The sequence below is a fragment of the Musca domestica genome, unplaced genomic scaffold, assembly GCF_030504385.1.
Source record: "Musca domestica strain aabys unplaced genomic scaffold, Musca_domestica.polishedcontigs.V.1.1 15, whole genome shotgun sequence".
Taxonomy (NCBI): Eukaryota; Metazoa; Arthropoda; class Insecta; order Diptera; family Muscidae; genus Musca; species Musca domestica.
In genome coordinates, this window is record NW_026712207.1 from 16,022,519 (window position 1) to 16,040,415 (window position 17,897).

General features: G+C 35.2%; 1 protein-coding gene across 6 annotated transcripts in view; it reads right to left on the bottom strand.

Annotated features, from left to right (window-relative positions):
- The window catches only part of LOC101897588 (RNA-binding protein Musashi homolog Rbp6), an 824,018-nt gene extending 810,277 nt beyond the window's left edge, over positions 1 to 13,741 (bottom strand). For 2 of the 6 annotated variants that reach the window (XM_059119711.1, XM_059119714.1), the window contains exons 1-2: positions 13,403 to 13,733; positions 1,261 to 2,436 (exon numbers count right to left, since the gene is read on the bottom strand). In XM_059119711.1, coding sequence (XP_058975694.1) covers positions 1,261 to 1,343 — 83 coding nt within the window. In that variant the 5' untranslated portion in view covers positions 1,344 to 2,436; positions 13,403 to 13,733. Of the gene's footprint in view, positions 1 to 1,260; positions 2,437 to 13,402 lie in introns of all 6 variants that reach the window. The other 4 variants (XM_059119712.1, XM_059119713.1, XM_059119715.1 and 1 more) reach the window with 4 other exon arrangements.
- Positions 13,742 to 17,897: the final 4,156 nt, after the last annotated feature.

Below are 17,897 nucleotides of genomic sequence, written 5' to 3' on the forward strand. Positions count from 1 at the left end.
ACAACAACATCATCAGTATTGGTTCGAAAATTAAAGAAGCGACTTGATCGAAACCCGAACCTGCTGTCCAGCAGTTTGTAAACAAACAAAATGATCGTGTCAAAGAGGTCAGCTGAAAATGTGCACCTTTGGTTGGCCACCAGAACTCAAGCGCCGGCCATGGTGATGGTGTGGGCCGCCATAACAGCCAATGGTCGCTCTCCGCTCGTATTAATCGACCGTGACCTCAGAATAAATGCCGAATATTATCGCGAAAATATTCTGGAGGGTGTATTAAAGCCTTGGGTACGCAAACATTTGGGCCGCAAACCTTGGACATTTCAACAGGACTCAACACCATCGCACTCAGCATGCTTCATTTCCAGCGCACAATGTCCACCAAAATCACCGGATACCAATTCGTTGGACTACAGTGTCTGAAGTATTTTGGAAAGGAAGGTTGTGTCGATCACCTCAAGCAAGCGCTTCGCCGGGAATGGGCCAAAATACTACAGAGCAACATTCAGGCAGCGTGTGATGGTTTCATTGGCCGTTTGAAGGCCATAATTTGTACCAAAGGTGACCAATTCGAACAAATCTAAACTTATTCTAAAATTTGATGCTATTTTCGACATTCTGTGCTTTCATTCAATAAAACTTAAAAAAATGTAAAAATTATAATTAGAAACACATTTTAGGGTTAAAGCCGTGTTTTGTGTGAGTTTGTGCAAAAATCTCCAACAAATCATCATATTAGAACGATGACGTCAAAGATATTCTTCGTCGAATTTTACTATAAGTCACCAAAGAATAGAAATCTAAATTTCTTCTAGGATCTACAGTAGTAGTATTTTGTATGTAACTTACGATTCCGTTTAGAGGGAATTTTTAAGCATATTTTAAAAAAAGGACCCTTTTGTGACTCGCTCGCGGGTTAAAATGTTATTATTTATTTTATATACCTAAAATGCAAGGATCTTAAGGAATCTTAAATCGAAAATTTCTAAAAGTGTTGAAGAGCTGGGGAACTTGTCTCCTCTATTTAGGTTACTTCGCGATGTAAACTTTCAAAACACCCTAGGATGCGCCTTCTTTTTTAGCTCACCTTTATAATCTGCTGCATTTTTATGGAAAAATGGAAAAAAATGAAATCTGTCTCACAGTGAAATCTATACAGGTCCCCGTTTCTTTATAACGCCAACACATCACTCTTCTTTACATTCCTTAATTTCGTATTCCAAGAGTAACAAGTACAATTTAGGAAAAGTATTTAATACTTACCCTGGATCATTTGGCACCTCGGATGGCGATGCCAATTCCTGTTGAGCGGTTGTTGATTGCTGCTGATCGATTTTCATGTCCATGCTGATGGTGCTGGTAATGACGATGATGACGAGTAGAAAAATCGAATAGAGATTCTCTGTGGAACGAATGGAGAATGTGGCGCGAGAGTGTGCGTAGATTCAATTGATTCTAACAATAAATAATGCCACAAGTAATAATGCGTATCCGATCACTTACAAAAGGAGTTATTTCTTATTATCTTACTTTATACGTATGTGTGTGTGTAGATTTCAACTAATTTTGCGCAATTTTACAAAAAGGCAATACTTGATCACTTAACTAGATTTTAATTATTATTATTTTTTATTTGGTTTGAGTTAACTTTATTTTGTACGATTCTAAAGCGGAACAATACACAAAAGCTTAGGTCATTGGTTATATGGTTCGCATAAAAAACGTAGAAAACGAATGAAATCACTTGGAGGATGTAGTATATATGATTTTTACTAAATAATATATCCGGGTTTTGTATTTTTTCACTTAATATTCTTCTTTCTTGTTAATTTGTTTTATTGACACATTTGTTTTTTTTTACGTAGACAAATTTATTTAACAATTATTTTAAAATAATTACTTTGTTTTATTGCATTTTTTAATTACTGGCTTCTTTTCTGTATTTCTTTATTTTTTTTTGTCTCAAATACAATAAAAACGAACACACTTTAGGGCACTTTTCATTGAAGAACAAAAGGTGTCGAATAGAGAGAGAGAGAGAGATAGAGACAAGCGACAGAGAGTACAATGATTTACGACTTTTCCTAAATGGAAATTTCAGCTACTTCGACACTGTAATGGAAAATCGACAATGTATTTTATTTATTTATTTTAATTTAGCACTTTGTTTCTTTACTTGATGATTTTTGTGTTCAATAAAATATTTGTTTTTTTTTTTTAGTTTATTTTAAGTTGTTTGTAGATTTGAATTTTGAGTTTTGCTCCTCTCTATTTAAATTTGCTATGCAGTTTTTGTTTTTGTTTTTTTTTTTTATTTTAGTTGACTATAAGGCTTATTTGTTTTGCAATTTGATTTTTGTTTGTTGGTGTTTTCTTTTTGCAATTTTGTGTTGTGTTTTGATCTACCTCAAAAGATTCTAAAGACTACAACTACACTGCCTGAAAAAGGGAAAGAAATAAATAACGACAGTGTTTGATGAAATAAATTTAAATACATTTGAAATTGTAATTTCTTTTTGGGGGTTATATGCAAAACATTCCGTAAAAACTGACGCTGTTAGATCGAGATCCCTATATCCAAATTCAATATTTTGGTAATTCATGTTTTTAATCAAATAAAGTTTTCGTCATAAATAAACCCTTTCAAAAAAAATAAATAAATAAACTGTAAAAGCGGATTCCAACAATAAAACAAATAATTTTTCCACTAATTGTCGAAATTTAGTTGGAAAATTATAACTACTTGTTCCGGTTGACGTGCCCTTACAAAATAATGGGTTAGTAGGTTGATTTGTAAATAGTTACAATTGCCAAAAATAAGTTAGGAAACTCTTTATTCAGTTTTAGTTTTAGCTTTGTTACTCCTCCCATAACAATGACGCCTATGGCCAGAATATATTATGTATATGGAAGTTTGTCAAAGCTGACTCAAAGTTGGCCTTCACATCCAATTCTGTGAAACCAATTCTCTTCACCACACAGGAAGACTCATCTGAATCTGGCTTTTGAGCGATTGTCTTCCCCTGACAGCGTAGGTCTGAAGGGTCGGCTATTAGCACGTCTCAATTTCAAGGTAACATGGACCGTAAACTAAAAGAATCTTAATAATATCACAGAAAGCCCAACCTAGCCAAGAGCTTTTAAAACGGCTGCAAAGTCTGTAAGCAGGCCAAGCATATCAAAAATGGAAAAGATAATTCAGGGTCGGCTAAACATTCCATGCTTCTCAGAAAAAAAAGATGACGGCTAAAACTCACGATCAGAAGCCAAAAATACGCACTGAATTAGCTCTTTTAGATCCAACAAGTGACAGCGGACAAAGTCATCTGAAAGGTTGGTCTTGACACACCATAAGAAGGCGGCTTAAACCCCACGATCAAAAGCCAAAAAACCTCTATGAATAAGATTTCCGAATGAGGCTGTCTAATATCCAACAAGTAACTGCGCTAAGGAGGGCTAAACGATTGCTCTTGTCACGATCCCTAGACAAAGGAGGAGACTAATTTGCCGTAAAAGGAATCGTCCGCCGATTATTTTTGCAGTTCGGCAGTCCCACCATTTACGACTGATTCTCTATCATTGCCATTTCTAGAGACTAGTCTTGTTATTTCTTGGGTTTAATAAATAATAAAACAAGTAAAAGAGTAGTTAAGTTCGGCCGGGCCGGACCCACCATTTGGATTGTAATAATAGTGGAAAATTGATGTGCTACAGGAGTAGCGAAATCAGAATTCCAAATTATAAGTAAAATTGGCTTAAATTGTCGAAATAGTGAATATAGGGAGGTACATTTATAAGGGAACTATATGAAATCGTAGGCCTATATAAACAGTACTCCGTTGCAGGGGGTAGAACCTGTTAAATACTCTAAATACCAGATTTTAAACTATTGCTAATTTGAAAGTGCGGCTGAAATTGTCAAAATACCGAATATGGAGAGGAACAATTATATGGGCGCTATATGAAAACTTTGACCGGTATGGCTCGTCTACGAACTTGGCCTACCTGCAGACAAAAGACTATTCTATGCAAAATCTTAGGTTTCTATAACACGCCGTCTAAACATTGCTGGGTCTAAAGTCATTATTTTGAAGAGATACAAACAGAATTACAAACTTAATATACCCTCTATACACTCCCACACTACGGAAGGTTTCCTTTTAAAGTGTCTACCTTAAGCACTTAAAAAAATTAAACCACTTCGGGTCTAAGTTTCTGGCAAAAATTAGCTGTAAAAGGGAAAAGTAAAAGCCTCCCTCCAATGGCCCATTACCCTTTCTTCATAGCGATATATACTTAGCGTTAAAAATAATAAATTTGATAAAAATAATTCTGGTATAGGTTCATCCATTTTTAAAAAACTAAAGTATTCATGCATCTGAATTTAGCTTTTATTTCCTAATTGTGTAAATTAGATGACATTACAGGTTTCGTGGCCTCTTTTTAAAAGAAGAAACAACGTATCTGAGGTTGTTCCTATCTTTACCATCGTTAACGCCCTACTTAGGTCCTAAAAAATTATAGTTTTATGTTACATCCAACCATGTCTATAACGACTCCATTAATCGATATATTTACATTAATTAAGCCATAATATACACTGGTGGCCAAAACTAAAGCAACTTACATCGCAAAGACAATAAATGTCCTGTAACTTTTACAAAAATAAACAAATCGTAATTATTTTTCCAGTTTTAAATGAGGGGTTTAATTCACTTTTAAGAAACTAAAAATAAAAATACAAAAATAATTTTGAACGAAAAATAATATGTGGAAAACTAAAATGACCCAATTTTTGCTTGGTCAAAACTAAAGCAACTTTTGATTTTTTATTTTAACATAATTAAATTTTGGCTAGTAGTCGATAGCATAACCATTATATTTGATAGCAGCTGCACACCTACGAAGCATTGAATCTATAACACGCTCAATTTGATCCTTGGGTGTGCTTTCCCAGGCACCTCGAATTCTTTAGAAAATGTTGTGTTTATTTATTTCCGAATCTCACTTGATCTCCCTATCTACGATACTCCAAAGGTTTTCTATGGAGTGTTTGACAGGTGATTGTGCCGGCCATAACAAAACATCAATTTTTGACTCCCGCAACTAATATTTGACAAGTTTTGATACAAGTTTGGGATCATTGTCATGCTGAAACACCCAAATCAGCCGAATATTTTACTCAGCGTAAGGGAACAACGTGATGTCCAACACATCTTTGTAAACAAACCGATCCACAACTTCCTTTATTTTGTGGATAGGCCCAAGTCCATAGAAAGAAAAACAGCGCCACTCATCCCAGAAATAATGTTTTTTTCCATTGAGCTTGATTCCACTTAATATTATCGTTTCCGAAAGCCTTTTTGATTTTTTTTAGATATAAATGGTTTTTTGATGTCTTACGGGCATGCAGACCAGCTGCCACTACTCGTCTACGCACTGATCTCGAGTTTATATCCAATGATTGCTCTCTCACCAATCCAGTTGAACTCTTAACTGGTTGTTTTTTATTTCTCTCACAATTTGTGGATCAGTACGGGCTGAAGATTTTTACGGCCTTCATCCGTTATAGACTGTTACTACTGATCCAGTTTTAAAAAACCGACTTAGTATACAGAAATAATTTTGAAATCACATAAATATTTATGAAATATTTCTCGGAAATCATTTTCTGTGATATGATGTTTTGATAGTCACTGATAATTTGCTGTTTTATTCAGGTACTGTATTTGCTTCTAGCCATTTTTAAAATTTTTTGGGCGGTACTTAAAAAACGAAAAGAAAAACACATACTGTTGTAATAAACTTCTCAAAAAGGATTTATGACAAGCGAAATTGTCGAAGGAAGCAAAAAGCAATAAATATCACAGTAAAAACAACTGAAATTGCAGCGGTTATGTAAATGTACAACAGAGTTGCTTTTGTTTTGTCCAAGCCAAAATCGGGTTAATTGACTTTACCAAACATTATTTTTTATATAAAAATGAATTTTGGTTTTATGATTTACGTTTTTAAAAAGTGAATAAAGTACCTAATTTAAAACAAGAAAAACTTTCTCATTTTCTTAATTTTTAAAAAAGTTACAGGGCATTCATTCTCCTTGTAATTTCAGTTGCTTTAGTTTTGGCCACCAGTGTAGGTGGCTCCAACCTCACTTGCTGTCATATGGTCTACTGTAAATCCTTCTTAGTATACAGACTTGCATCTCCCCTCTACAGCTTGTTAACATTTTTATGACTTAATTATGGCCAATTTTCATTTAACTTTCAGTTAATTGTAATTTAAATATCAATTTAAAAAATTCCGTAAAGTTCGCCCTTTGCACGACGTCTAGTTATTTGGAATATTTATGAATGCATTTATTAAGTGAGTTCAAAAGAATCTCCAAAAAAACACATGTCGGCAATTTATAATTGTTTTCATTTTTTTGCTTTCTTAAATGCAGTTACAGTGATGGTGAAAATTGAACGCATCTACGGATTTATGACTGATTAATTATTATTCTCAAAAGACCATAAAGGGTAAAGGCAAATAAGTTCTGAATGTATGCCACAGCTGTGACACATCTTAGCGCCTACACTCAGATCTCACCTATTTTTCATTTCCTCTTTCTTCTCCTTGCCTTGGAATTTTATTCCACAGTGCATCTTGGGGTATTAATTTACCCCTCAGAGTAAAATTGTGATGTATGTACATGTGTATGTATATGACAGAAATGCATTCATATATATGATACATACACACACTGCCATATTTATACTCTCCCATGGTATGTGTTTGCGTGTGTGTGTGTCTGTGTCTGTGGATGGGATGCATGTGAAACCAATAAACAAACGCGCTAACTGCCAATCAAGTATACACGTGACTACGTAATTACAACAATTGCACTGGTTCGCCAGCTTCGACTGCATGTTAACACATTCATCAGAACATACAGACAGACATACAGACAGACATACCCACATACAGGGTATGTGCAATAGAATGCTTAATATCTGCATGTTTGAGAGTGTGTCGGTATGTTTGTTCCAAATAGACGTAATATGCATTGTTATTGTGTCTACGTCGTTTAAATCACACATACATACACACATACGTATGTACATACGATACTCGCTCGAATCGAATCGTCTGAATGTTGTTCATACGTAAATGTTCAGATGATTCCAATAGATGGATAAATAGATAGATGTATGAATGAATGGATAGATGGATGGATGTTTGTACCTTCATTTGATGGCCATTTGATTTGGTATGATCGAGCTTGTGGCAATCGTCATTGCTTGCTGTTGTTGTTGTGTGTCAAATATGGCAACAACAAAATGCAGTATTCGAAGTGGGAACTGTCGCTCTTAGCAGAGGGAGGGCATGGCGCGAATGATTGTTACTCATGTTCAATTATATTTTTATAATTTTCAATATAAAACGGCATTCAACGTAGCCAGAGAAAATATATTAATAATTTAAAATACAGCAGAATCTGAAAAATGGAAAAACTGATTGCAAAGTAGGTGACAGCAATAACGGTAAAATATTGCACAAAAGACTTATTTTGGTTGTATTTTATTTGAATACCTAGTAACACTTATTAGAAAAAAACTGCAACCAACTTCAGACTGCTGTCATTTCTAAGCCACTCTTTCGACAGCTGTTAAAATTATTTCAGTAATAGCTCATTATATTTTTTACAAGAGTACAAAAGCATTTTGGTGAGAAAATTCCAGAAAAACGTTATTCGTGAAGGAATTCAAGCCTGATAGTGTAATTTCTTTATATTTGGCTGGAAAACCACAAATGGCTATCGTTAGAGAACTTCAGCATTTAAATGTAAATAAATCTTTTGTGTCTAGTAGCATCGCTCAAGTAGACGGAAGAAAACAGCAACATCAGCAGAAATGTTGCGAAAAGTAAATAAGCGACTTGATCGAAACCCGCGTCGCAGTGGCCGAAAAATGGCTCGTGAGCTAACATATCGCGATATTCCATTCGGCAAATATTGAAAAATGAACTTGGGGTAATTCCAAAAAGTGCAGGAACTTACACCGCAACAGAAAGAAAATAGACTCAAAAGAGCTAAGAGTTTATTCGGTTGGCCGAAAGTGGTGATCTGCCGAATTTGGTTTTCTCCGATGAGAAAACATTCGTTGTCCAGCAGCAAAATGATCGTCTTTACTTGCCAAAGAGGTCAGCTGAAAATGTGCACCTTCGGTTGGCCACCTGAACTCAAGCGCCGGCCATGGTGATGGTATGCGCCGCCACAGCAGCCGATTGTCGCTCTCCGCTCGTATTAATCGACCATGACATCAGAATAAATGCCGAATATTATGGCGAAAAAATTCTGGAGGGTGTATTAAAGCTCTGGGCACGCAAACATTTTATCGCAGACCTTGGGCATTCCAAAAGGACTCAGCACCATTGCACTCAGCACGCGCCACCCAAGAATGATTACAAAATGAGGTTCATCGCTTCATTTCCAGCGCACAATGGCCACCAAAATCTCCGGATACCGATCCGTTGGACTATTGTTTCTGGAGTATTTTAGAAAGCTAGGCTGGCACTAAAAAATAACAAAGTATCGATCACCTCAAGCAAGCGCTTTGCCGGGAATGGGCCAAAATACAGCAGAGCAACATTCGGGCAGCGTGTGACGATTTCATTGACCTTTTGAACGCCATAATTCGTGCCAAAGGAGACCAATTCGAACAATTCTAAACTTATTCTAAAATTTCAAAAGTTTTCTTTCAATAAAATTAAAAAAAAATGTAAAAATTATGGCGTTTGACTTTGTTGCAGTTTTTTCATATCACCCTGTATTCTACTGATTTCGGGTTAATTGTGCACCAATTGGCCAATATCAGTCCAAATGACTTAAATGTTGGCACATCCGACCGAATTCAGTCTAGAAGCAAAAAAAACAAATTTGGTGAAAACCGGTTCAGATATAGCTATAGCTTCCATATACATCCGATTTAGTTATTAAATCCCGTTCGTAGTATGCACTTCATAAGAATGATATTTGGTATTGGCCCAAAACTACTTCTGCCAAATTTTATCGAGATCGGTTCAAATTTGGATATAGCTCCCATATATATCTTCAACCGATTTCGGGTTAATTGTGCACTAAGTGGCCAATATCAGTCCAAATTACCTGAATTTTGGCAAATCAGACAAAATTTAGTCTAGAAGCATGTAAATCAAATTTGGTGAAAATCGATTCAGAATCGGATATGTCTCCCTCCCTCTGAAACCAAATTATAACTGCTCTAAACCCATTGGTTGATAGGTGGTATGATCTGCTTCAAATAATTTCGTTTGTTTCGGGAGCTCTACTAAATATGCATAGTGGTGTAGGGTATCATATAGGCGGACCCGCCTGACTTTTGACTTTTCATTACTGGTTAAATTTACTTTTGCCAAATTATGAGTACTTATAATAAAAGTCTAGCTTTTGATAGAATAATTGTATGAATTAAGTTGTTGCAAGGGTCACGTATATTTTCCTATCGGCTGAAAATAAGTATTATGAAGTTTTGATTTTTATATCCCAAATAAAGTGAGTACCTGGCCTACAATGATGGTAATTTTAGTATCTCATTTCTGTCAATTTTCTCTATTTGATACAAACCCAATATAATCTATGATATCAACATCGACAACTCCTCCCTGTACCTCCCGAAACAAAGGCTCAGTATTATGAATCACCAAATCTCCAATAATATGCGAAAAAATTCCTCCCGCAAACTCGCACATCTCAATATCTCTACAAATAGTAGACCTTGTTTAAATATGTGTATATCGGTCTTCTCTTACCCACAAACTGAGGAACGTTTTAAATAATCAAATATTAATCAAATATGAAATCGAATGGAATCCTTGCTTTAGTTGAAACTTCCGTCGTAATATTTGTTTAAAGTTAAGATCAATTGCGAACATGAACATGAATGATTGACACCTCTCTAAACTAGGGTCGAAATCTGTAAGAAATCATCGATTATCTTCAAACCTTACTTATATCTGTATTTCTATAGTGGTAAAATCCAGTCTGGACATGGGATATACATACACGAATCACATAGAAAACAAACGAAATCCACGATTTCGAAGGTGGACAATTTTAGGAGATGCCTTCCCTAAAAATGGCTAAAATTTTGAAATTTCCTAGCTTCCTAAAGGACTCTTAGTATATTTATATTAATTTATACGATACCGCAAATAGTTTATTTTTTGATTAAAAATTCTTGGGAGCTTCTAGAAGCAGACCAAAAAATGCTACAGATGATTGTGGAAAAAGTCACATTACATATAGCTCCAGCATCATGTGAAATCTAGCCTTAAATTAGAAATCAGTTTCCGAATTCCAAAGTTCAATAAGATTCTAAAATTAAATAATATAATGCCAGCAACAAAGATCAATACATTAAAACTTATTCGAATATGTTTTCATGTTGTGAACAACATTTTCCTATTTAAAGGTGGCGAGATTTTTCAAAGTCATCTTCTTGGTCCATAGTCGGCAAACTTTTGCCTTAGTTTTATCTATCTCTATTTGTAATACTAAAATATATGTTTTAAATTTTCCCGACGGTAAGTTTAAGCTGTATACCCCAACATCTCAATCCATTTTCTCCAGCCATTAAAAATTAGCACGAGTTATTGCATTTGTCTGCATTTATTCTAGAATCTAGATTGATATCTGACAATAGCAATATAAACTTTATGGCATTTCGTATTGCTTACAGTTTTATTGTAATTGTTTTGCGTGATTTATTTTGATTCAATTTGATTTGAATGAAGGGGAAAACAGCTATTCAAAAACAAATCAATAGATTCAAATTTATATTTGAAAACTAGTTTTGATTTATCAAGGTAGGGTAGACAACAAAACATACAATTAATGCCTGAAAATTATTTTGTCAGAGAAGTTATTGCTTGGCTCTAACTTGAGATGAAAATTAATTTTTGTCATAACAATTTACATTCAGTCTCATTGATTTTAAATGAAATTGTTAAATTGGTAATTAAAAAAAATAGTGTTGAAATAGGAATTATTTTTCTGCCTTAAACATTTGTCCCGCCATTTTCCATTAGTTGTTCTAAAAATATTGTTCAAGCGCTCAACTTTGATTGAACATGACCATAAACTTCACTCTAAAATGTTCAACACAATTCCCAAGCGGGAACATTTCTAAGGTTTCTCTAAAACACACGCAAACACGCACACACACAACCATAAGTTATACGCAAACTACGAAATAATCACTTGAAATGAAAATTTGCCTTTCCCCCTCCCTGCTTTCATTACTCAATTGCACTTTGAACTTTGTGGGGAAAAAGTTCAACTTGAAACTTTATTCGTGCAAACAACTTGTAATTATCATTACCACCCACCCATGGCAAGAAATAGTTAAGGTATCACTTGAGAATTCACACACACACACACACACACACACACTCACCATCATTAAACATATACATACGTATACGCATACGCATACACAAAGGAAAATCCCCCCAAAAAAAGTTGGAAATTCCATAACACTCTCTTTCAGTTGTGTTAACAAGGATACAGAAATAACAATGCGTTTATCAATTGCGAATGGCCCAAAAAAAGAATCAACACGCGAACGAACAATGGCTACAACAAAATCCCGAAGGTAAATGAGAGTGGAGTTACAACGAATAATCAGCTGTTACAATCTTGTGAAAGGCAGAGCCACAACAGCACAACTTTAACAGAAACAGCTGAGCTGCAATGAATCTCTCCGAAAGGGAGAGAAAGGGGGAAGGCGGTCGAAGTATAAATATGTATTCAACTGCAAACGAGTTAAGCGCCACGACAATAACAATAACATTGACCGTTTGTTTATGTGAGAAGACACTTGAAGCCGGTCGGTGTCCGGTGGTCATTCGTCAATTGCTGTAACCATCGGAATGTTTTCATGCGTAGCTGTGTGTGTGTGCGTAAGTGAGTAACACGAATTTACACCACCAAAAACATAAACAACCGGCAAAAGTGTTGCTGTTACCAATTTTAACTCTGCCACCCATTATGCCTCCCCACATATTTGGAGAACTGATTAAATTCGACATGGACTAATAATTTGTAATATTTGGTAATTTTGAGATTTGAACTAATTTTACAAAATTTCTACCCGTATTTTTTACTGGACTACAATTAGATTATGTCGTTACTACAGAACAATTGAAGCTTATTTTTAGTTGAATTTAATGCTTCTGGCAAAGACATTAATGGAACAAATGATTTTTATTAGGAGAAAATAATCCCCTAACTTTTCTGGGGCTGTCCCGATCATGGCAATAGGTGCGTTCAACACGAACTAAATAAAAAAATAATATTCAATAATGACAGCAATCTTAATTTGTGATTAGAAATCTTAATTCTGGACACATTTTGTAATTCCATACATCACTGAGGCTATTTGCAAAACACCAGACAGTAACTGGTCAGACTGAAAAAAAATGAAAAACGCGCGATAACAAGATTTTGAAATGTAAACAAAAACAACAACTTTAAAGACGCCGGCAATGGGCCAACGGCGGTTAGCAAAAGCAGAAGAAAAAAACCATCATCAACAACAGCAGCGGCAGCAGTCGAACTCTAGAGATATGCTCAGAATGATAATAAACAAAGCAAATGCAACTTTAAAGGCCAGGCGGCAATGTAGCCGGTGACAGCCACATCTACGGAGGAGATGACGGCGGGGGTGGCCCATTTGAACGCACTTTTCGCACGAGACTCGTTTGCATGGAGATGGGAATTTGCATTCAAATATTCCCAAAGAGCAACTACAAACTGGCAAAAAATAAAGAGAGTGAGAGTCTTGCAGGGGCCAGCTGAGGTGGCTGCAATGTTGTTGGTAGGTGGGTGGTAAATAAATAAACCTTTTGCACTAACATGCCCACGACACACACACACCCACTCTCCGACTAACATATACTCGCGTGCAAATGCAATGAGAACGAATTTTTTGCATAGACCCCCAAAAAGAAATAGGCCTCATTTCTGTTGTTATTGTCGTTGTATTTGTTTTCGCCGTTGTTGTTATTGTTGTTCTGTTCATCTTCGTTTGTTTGAATAAAAACTTGAATTGGGGGAAAAATAATCAATTTTCATTGCAGTTTTTCAAAAAAAACCAAATTTGCTCGCATTTTCAAATCACTGCCTCAACACAGAAAATCAATTCATAGATAACTTTATTTTGTTTTGATTTATTCATTTGCACATTTTTTTTCATCTTCTGTTCGCCATTCACTCATCACTGGTTTCAATTGATTTCCAATCGAATTCAATTCAATTTCAAATTTCAATTAATTTTGCAAAACTTTGTTTTGTTGTTGTTGTTGTTGCCGTTGTCGACAACAATTTATTATCATTTGTTATTACACTAATTCTAGGATGGAACACCACAAACACTTGTCGTCGCTGTGATGGAGAACACACAGCGCTCTGCTAATAATCTTCGATAGGTAAATGTATAGGTAATAGAAGCAAGCGCTCGCGACAACTACCGACACGATACTGTTTGCTAAACTGTCTTTCACATGCGACGTAACTCGATGAGGAGATAGATGTATTCTTCACAATAATGCCGAAATACGAACGGTCGGTTGACTGCCTGGCTGGCTGGTTGGTTGCTTGGTCGGTTGGCTTGCTGGCTGGCTGGCTGGCTATGCAGCGTTTGCAGTGACGACGATGACGACAACACCAAACGATAATAGCGGCATCCCAAACAGAACAAACTTACAACAACAACACCAACAAATACACAATGCCATGCAACAACACTCTCAAATGCATGACTAGCAAAAAAAACTATAAAACCGCCAGCAGCAGCAACAACAACATCAAAAACAAGAGCAAGAACATTTACGAGAATCAAAAGTACACCGACACGAAGCTAACATGCAAAAATCACATACTCACACTTAAGTTTTCCACTCTCTTGAGAGAGGCAGAGTACCCACAGTTACAGTGGATCACACCTCCCCACTTAGGGTAACACACAAACATACACATGTACATACATATGCGCCAGACATAACCCCACAGCTCTCTGTGTATCGAATGCAAAAACAAAAGCAAAAAATGCAATTCAAAACACTGCACACCGACTGCAACAGTACTGGAGCAGTGGCAGACGGGCACACACACAAACACACCTCTTTACACCTTTTCAATCAAACTCACATTTATTGCGGCTGCATGGAGAGTACCATGAAAGCTTATTTCTCTTTATTTTCTAGCCATTCAAAATGCCGGTTCATTTTAGATTTCTGAAAAGCTTTCAATTTGTAAACAAAATCAATTTTCTCTTTTTATATGAGAAAGCTTTGTGATTATGTGAAATACAATCACAATGCGTGCAGGTACACATATAGCATATTTAAAGGAAACGGATGTGACGTGTAATTTGCACAGTGGAAAAGAGTTGTCGAAAAATGTTCTCTAAAAATTATTATAAAAGCATTATACAAAAAAAAATAATTTCGCCTGTTTTTCCATGTGTTAAATAAATATGGCGATCTCTAAGTACTAGAAGGAGTAAAAAATATATTAGAATATAAAAATTTGAAAGAAAATCATGGCTCTCATGTTATAAAATTTTTAATTATTGAATACTTTAACCTTTGTGGAGGAGGTACCAGAAGCAGTGTACCGATATTACCCATCTTTACACCAGATCTTGTGTTGGTAGAAATGTTAGAATGTAGCAACGTTAAAAGAACCGGAGGGTCATTTTGGAGGCTTTTTTGTTTAAAAATTTGACAATTGGGGGGAGTACCAGAAGGAGCTGTCCTTATTATATTATCTTCATACCAAGAGATGATAAAAATATATGGACGTACTAAACCTTAATTCATTCGGGCTCTACCGATATTCGGACTACCTACCGATATTCGGTAGTTTGATGACTTAAGTTATACAGGGTGAGATAAAAAACTGCAACAAAGTCAAACGCCATAATTTTCAATTTTTTTTTTAATTTTATTGAATGAAAGCAAAAAATGTCGGAAATAGCATCAAATTTTAGAATACGTTTAGATTTGTTCGAATTGGTCACCTTTGGCACGAATTGGCACGGTGTAAATTCTTGCACTTTTTGGAATTTCAATGGCTTTACCCCGAGTTAATTTTTCAATATTTGACTATTGCGATATGTTGAGCTCACGAGCCATGTTTCAGCCTCTGCAAAGCGGGTTTCGATTAACTCACTTCTTTACTTATCGAACCATTTCTGCTGATGTTGCTGTTTTCTTCCGTCCGCTTCCTTGACGCCGGGCTACGCTACCAGTATCACGGTAACGAGCGATGGTACGAGACACAAAAGATTTATTCGCATTTGAATGCTGGAGTGCTCTAAGGATAGCCACTTGTAATTTTCCATCCAAATCAGAAATCACACTATCACGCATGAATTTCATGACGAATAACTTTTTTTTCTGGAAAGTTCTCACCAAAATTCTTTTGTACGCTTGTAAACAATAAAATGAGCTGTCACTGGAATAATTCTAACAGCTGTCAGGCGAGTGACTTTGAAATGACAGCAGTCTGAAGTTGGTTGCAGTTTTTTCATCACACCCTGTATGTATTGTGAAACCGTGGCCATTCCCCACTTAAGTATACTTAAAACCTTGAAATTAACTTCTGCCGGGTAAAAAGTTAAATATATGTAAAATTCGTTGTTTTTACAATTTCTGAACATTGCTACAATAATATAAAACCCCCTCAAATCTGTCGGTATCTCTTTAAAAGTTACCGGAATATTGGGCGCCTGGTATTTTAAAGACATGTAATATGTCTTTTGAACACCTCAAACTTCAAATTTCCATTAATTCGGTCAAAAAATGCCACTGAACGTAAGAAACTTCAAATCGTGCGTCTGTTTCAAATAGCGGACTTGCAATACAATTTTTTTTAAAGGAAGAACGTAACAAACTCTAAAGTTTAAATTAAAGATGATTTGGTTAAAATTATTTTCCGGAAACTTCATTTTGGGGGATATGACAAATATCTATGCCAAATTGTGTATTGATCACGGATGTATACACTGTATAGTGTCTCGAAGTGTTCCGAACGGAATGAGAAACATTATATACTCTCCATTTATTGTTGAAAGCTATAAAACAGAAGAACCAACAACTTATATTGCTGTTTATTAATTATTGTCTATGGGTCATGTTAATGAGATAGTGTGCAGCGACATCTAGTGAACATATAATACACAATACCTTGGTTCTTGCACTTAATGAAAAGAAGTCAGATGGGTGTGGCAACTACGACAAGTTCGAAATTCAGGTGCACACATTCTGTGGTGAAATGGTAAATGTTCGAAAGACTTTTGTTGTGGATTGTGTCTACACTAAAGTGACTTGATTCAGAAACTACAGGGCCACACAGACAAACACAATATTGTAAATTACTTAATTCACAGGTTGGTTCAAAAGAATGGCAAGAAGTACTATCTTTGATTTTACACATTTTACTTAGATTTTAAATTTTGGCTATAGAACGTATTCAGAAAATAACAATTCCGAATAATTATTTTATTCCGCTTCATAAATAAAATTATAGAACAGTGTTGGCATGTTTTTTTGGTATCCCGTAGTTTTTTTTTACAAAAACAACAATAATGAGATTAAACCTAACTATTTTGCAACAATAAAACATATATACCTACTTCTAAAATTTAAATTTTCAAAATAAAAGAAAGTCAAGCGGTATTAAAAAATAAAATTATAAAATTATTAAGCATCGTAAATTGCTTTCAGTACCGACAAATCAACAGTTAACAACCCATAAAACTAACAGCAAGAAACAACAATTATTCCAAACATGTCTGATGTATCTATCTTCATGTAGCATTTCTACGAATTAATCGCTGAAAAAAACTAAATGTACTTTTTTGGTTCAAGTTATTGTTTACACACGCCTCAACATGCTCACTTGTATCATTTGTACTCATACATAACACATCAAACCTGTTTTGTATGGACTAATGTTTATCGGCAGATCTTTTGAGGAGAACCAACTTCCTTTTAGTACTATCTCCACAAAGAACAAATCACACAAAAATAAATTATCAATGGGTATAACAAAAGCACCACGTCATTGCGATGCGCACCTGCATTCATACACACATATTTCCTTTACGATACAAAAGTGGAAAATGTTTTCATTCAAAGAGAATGTTCTTTTATTGTTTACTTTTCAATAGAGAGTATACATATGTATGTACATCTAACTTGATTACAATTTAAGTGTTCCTCTTGGTGGATAGTTGAAACAAAAAGTTCGACCAGCCGAACTCAATATTTTTTTCACCCTATATTGGATTGGGAACAAGATGGAACTTGTGCCTTTTTTGACACAGCTTCCAAAATTTAAATCGAAACTGAATCTATATGCCATTGTAATATAATCCACTTCATAAAAATAATTATAGAAAGTTAATTAAATACAGCAATTTTAGCAAACCCTCAACACGGCGACATTTGGCAGCAATTAGCCAAATTTAGAGATCTCGTGACAGATTTCAAAACAAAAAGATTCATAATATTGATCGCAAAATTTACAACGTGACATTGATCATGTAGAGGTACCAGCTCTTTACAATTTCATCAAGTGGTGTGTGGTTGTATTCAAACACAAACAAAATTCAGATTGCTTTATTGCCGTTCCGTATTGCACTCACGAGAAATCCATTGAAATAACATTCATTTTGTAATATTTATAAAATATGGCCAAAAGCAAGAGAGTTAAGTGTTTATTTTGAGCACGTATCTGACATGATGGGTTTCGGCAGTGTGCCATTCAATGGCCATTCTCTGATGAGAGAAGTATTTTCAGTAATTGTGGCGGTTGGGAATGTTTATCAATC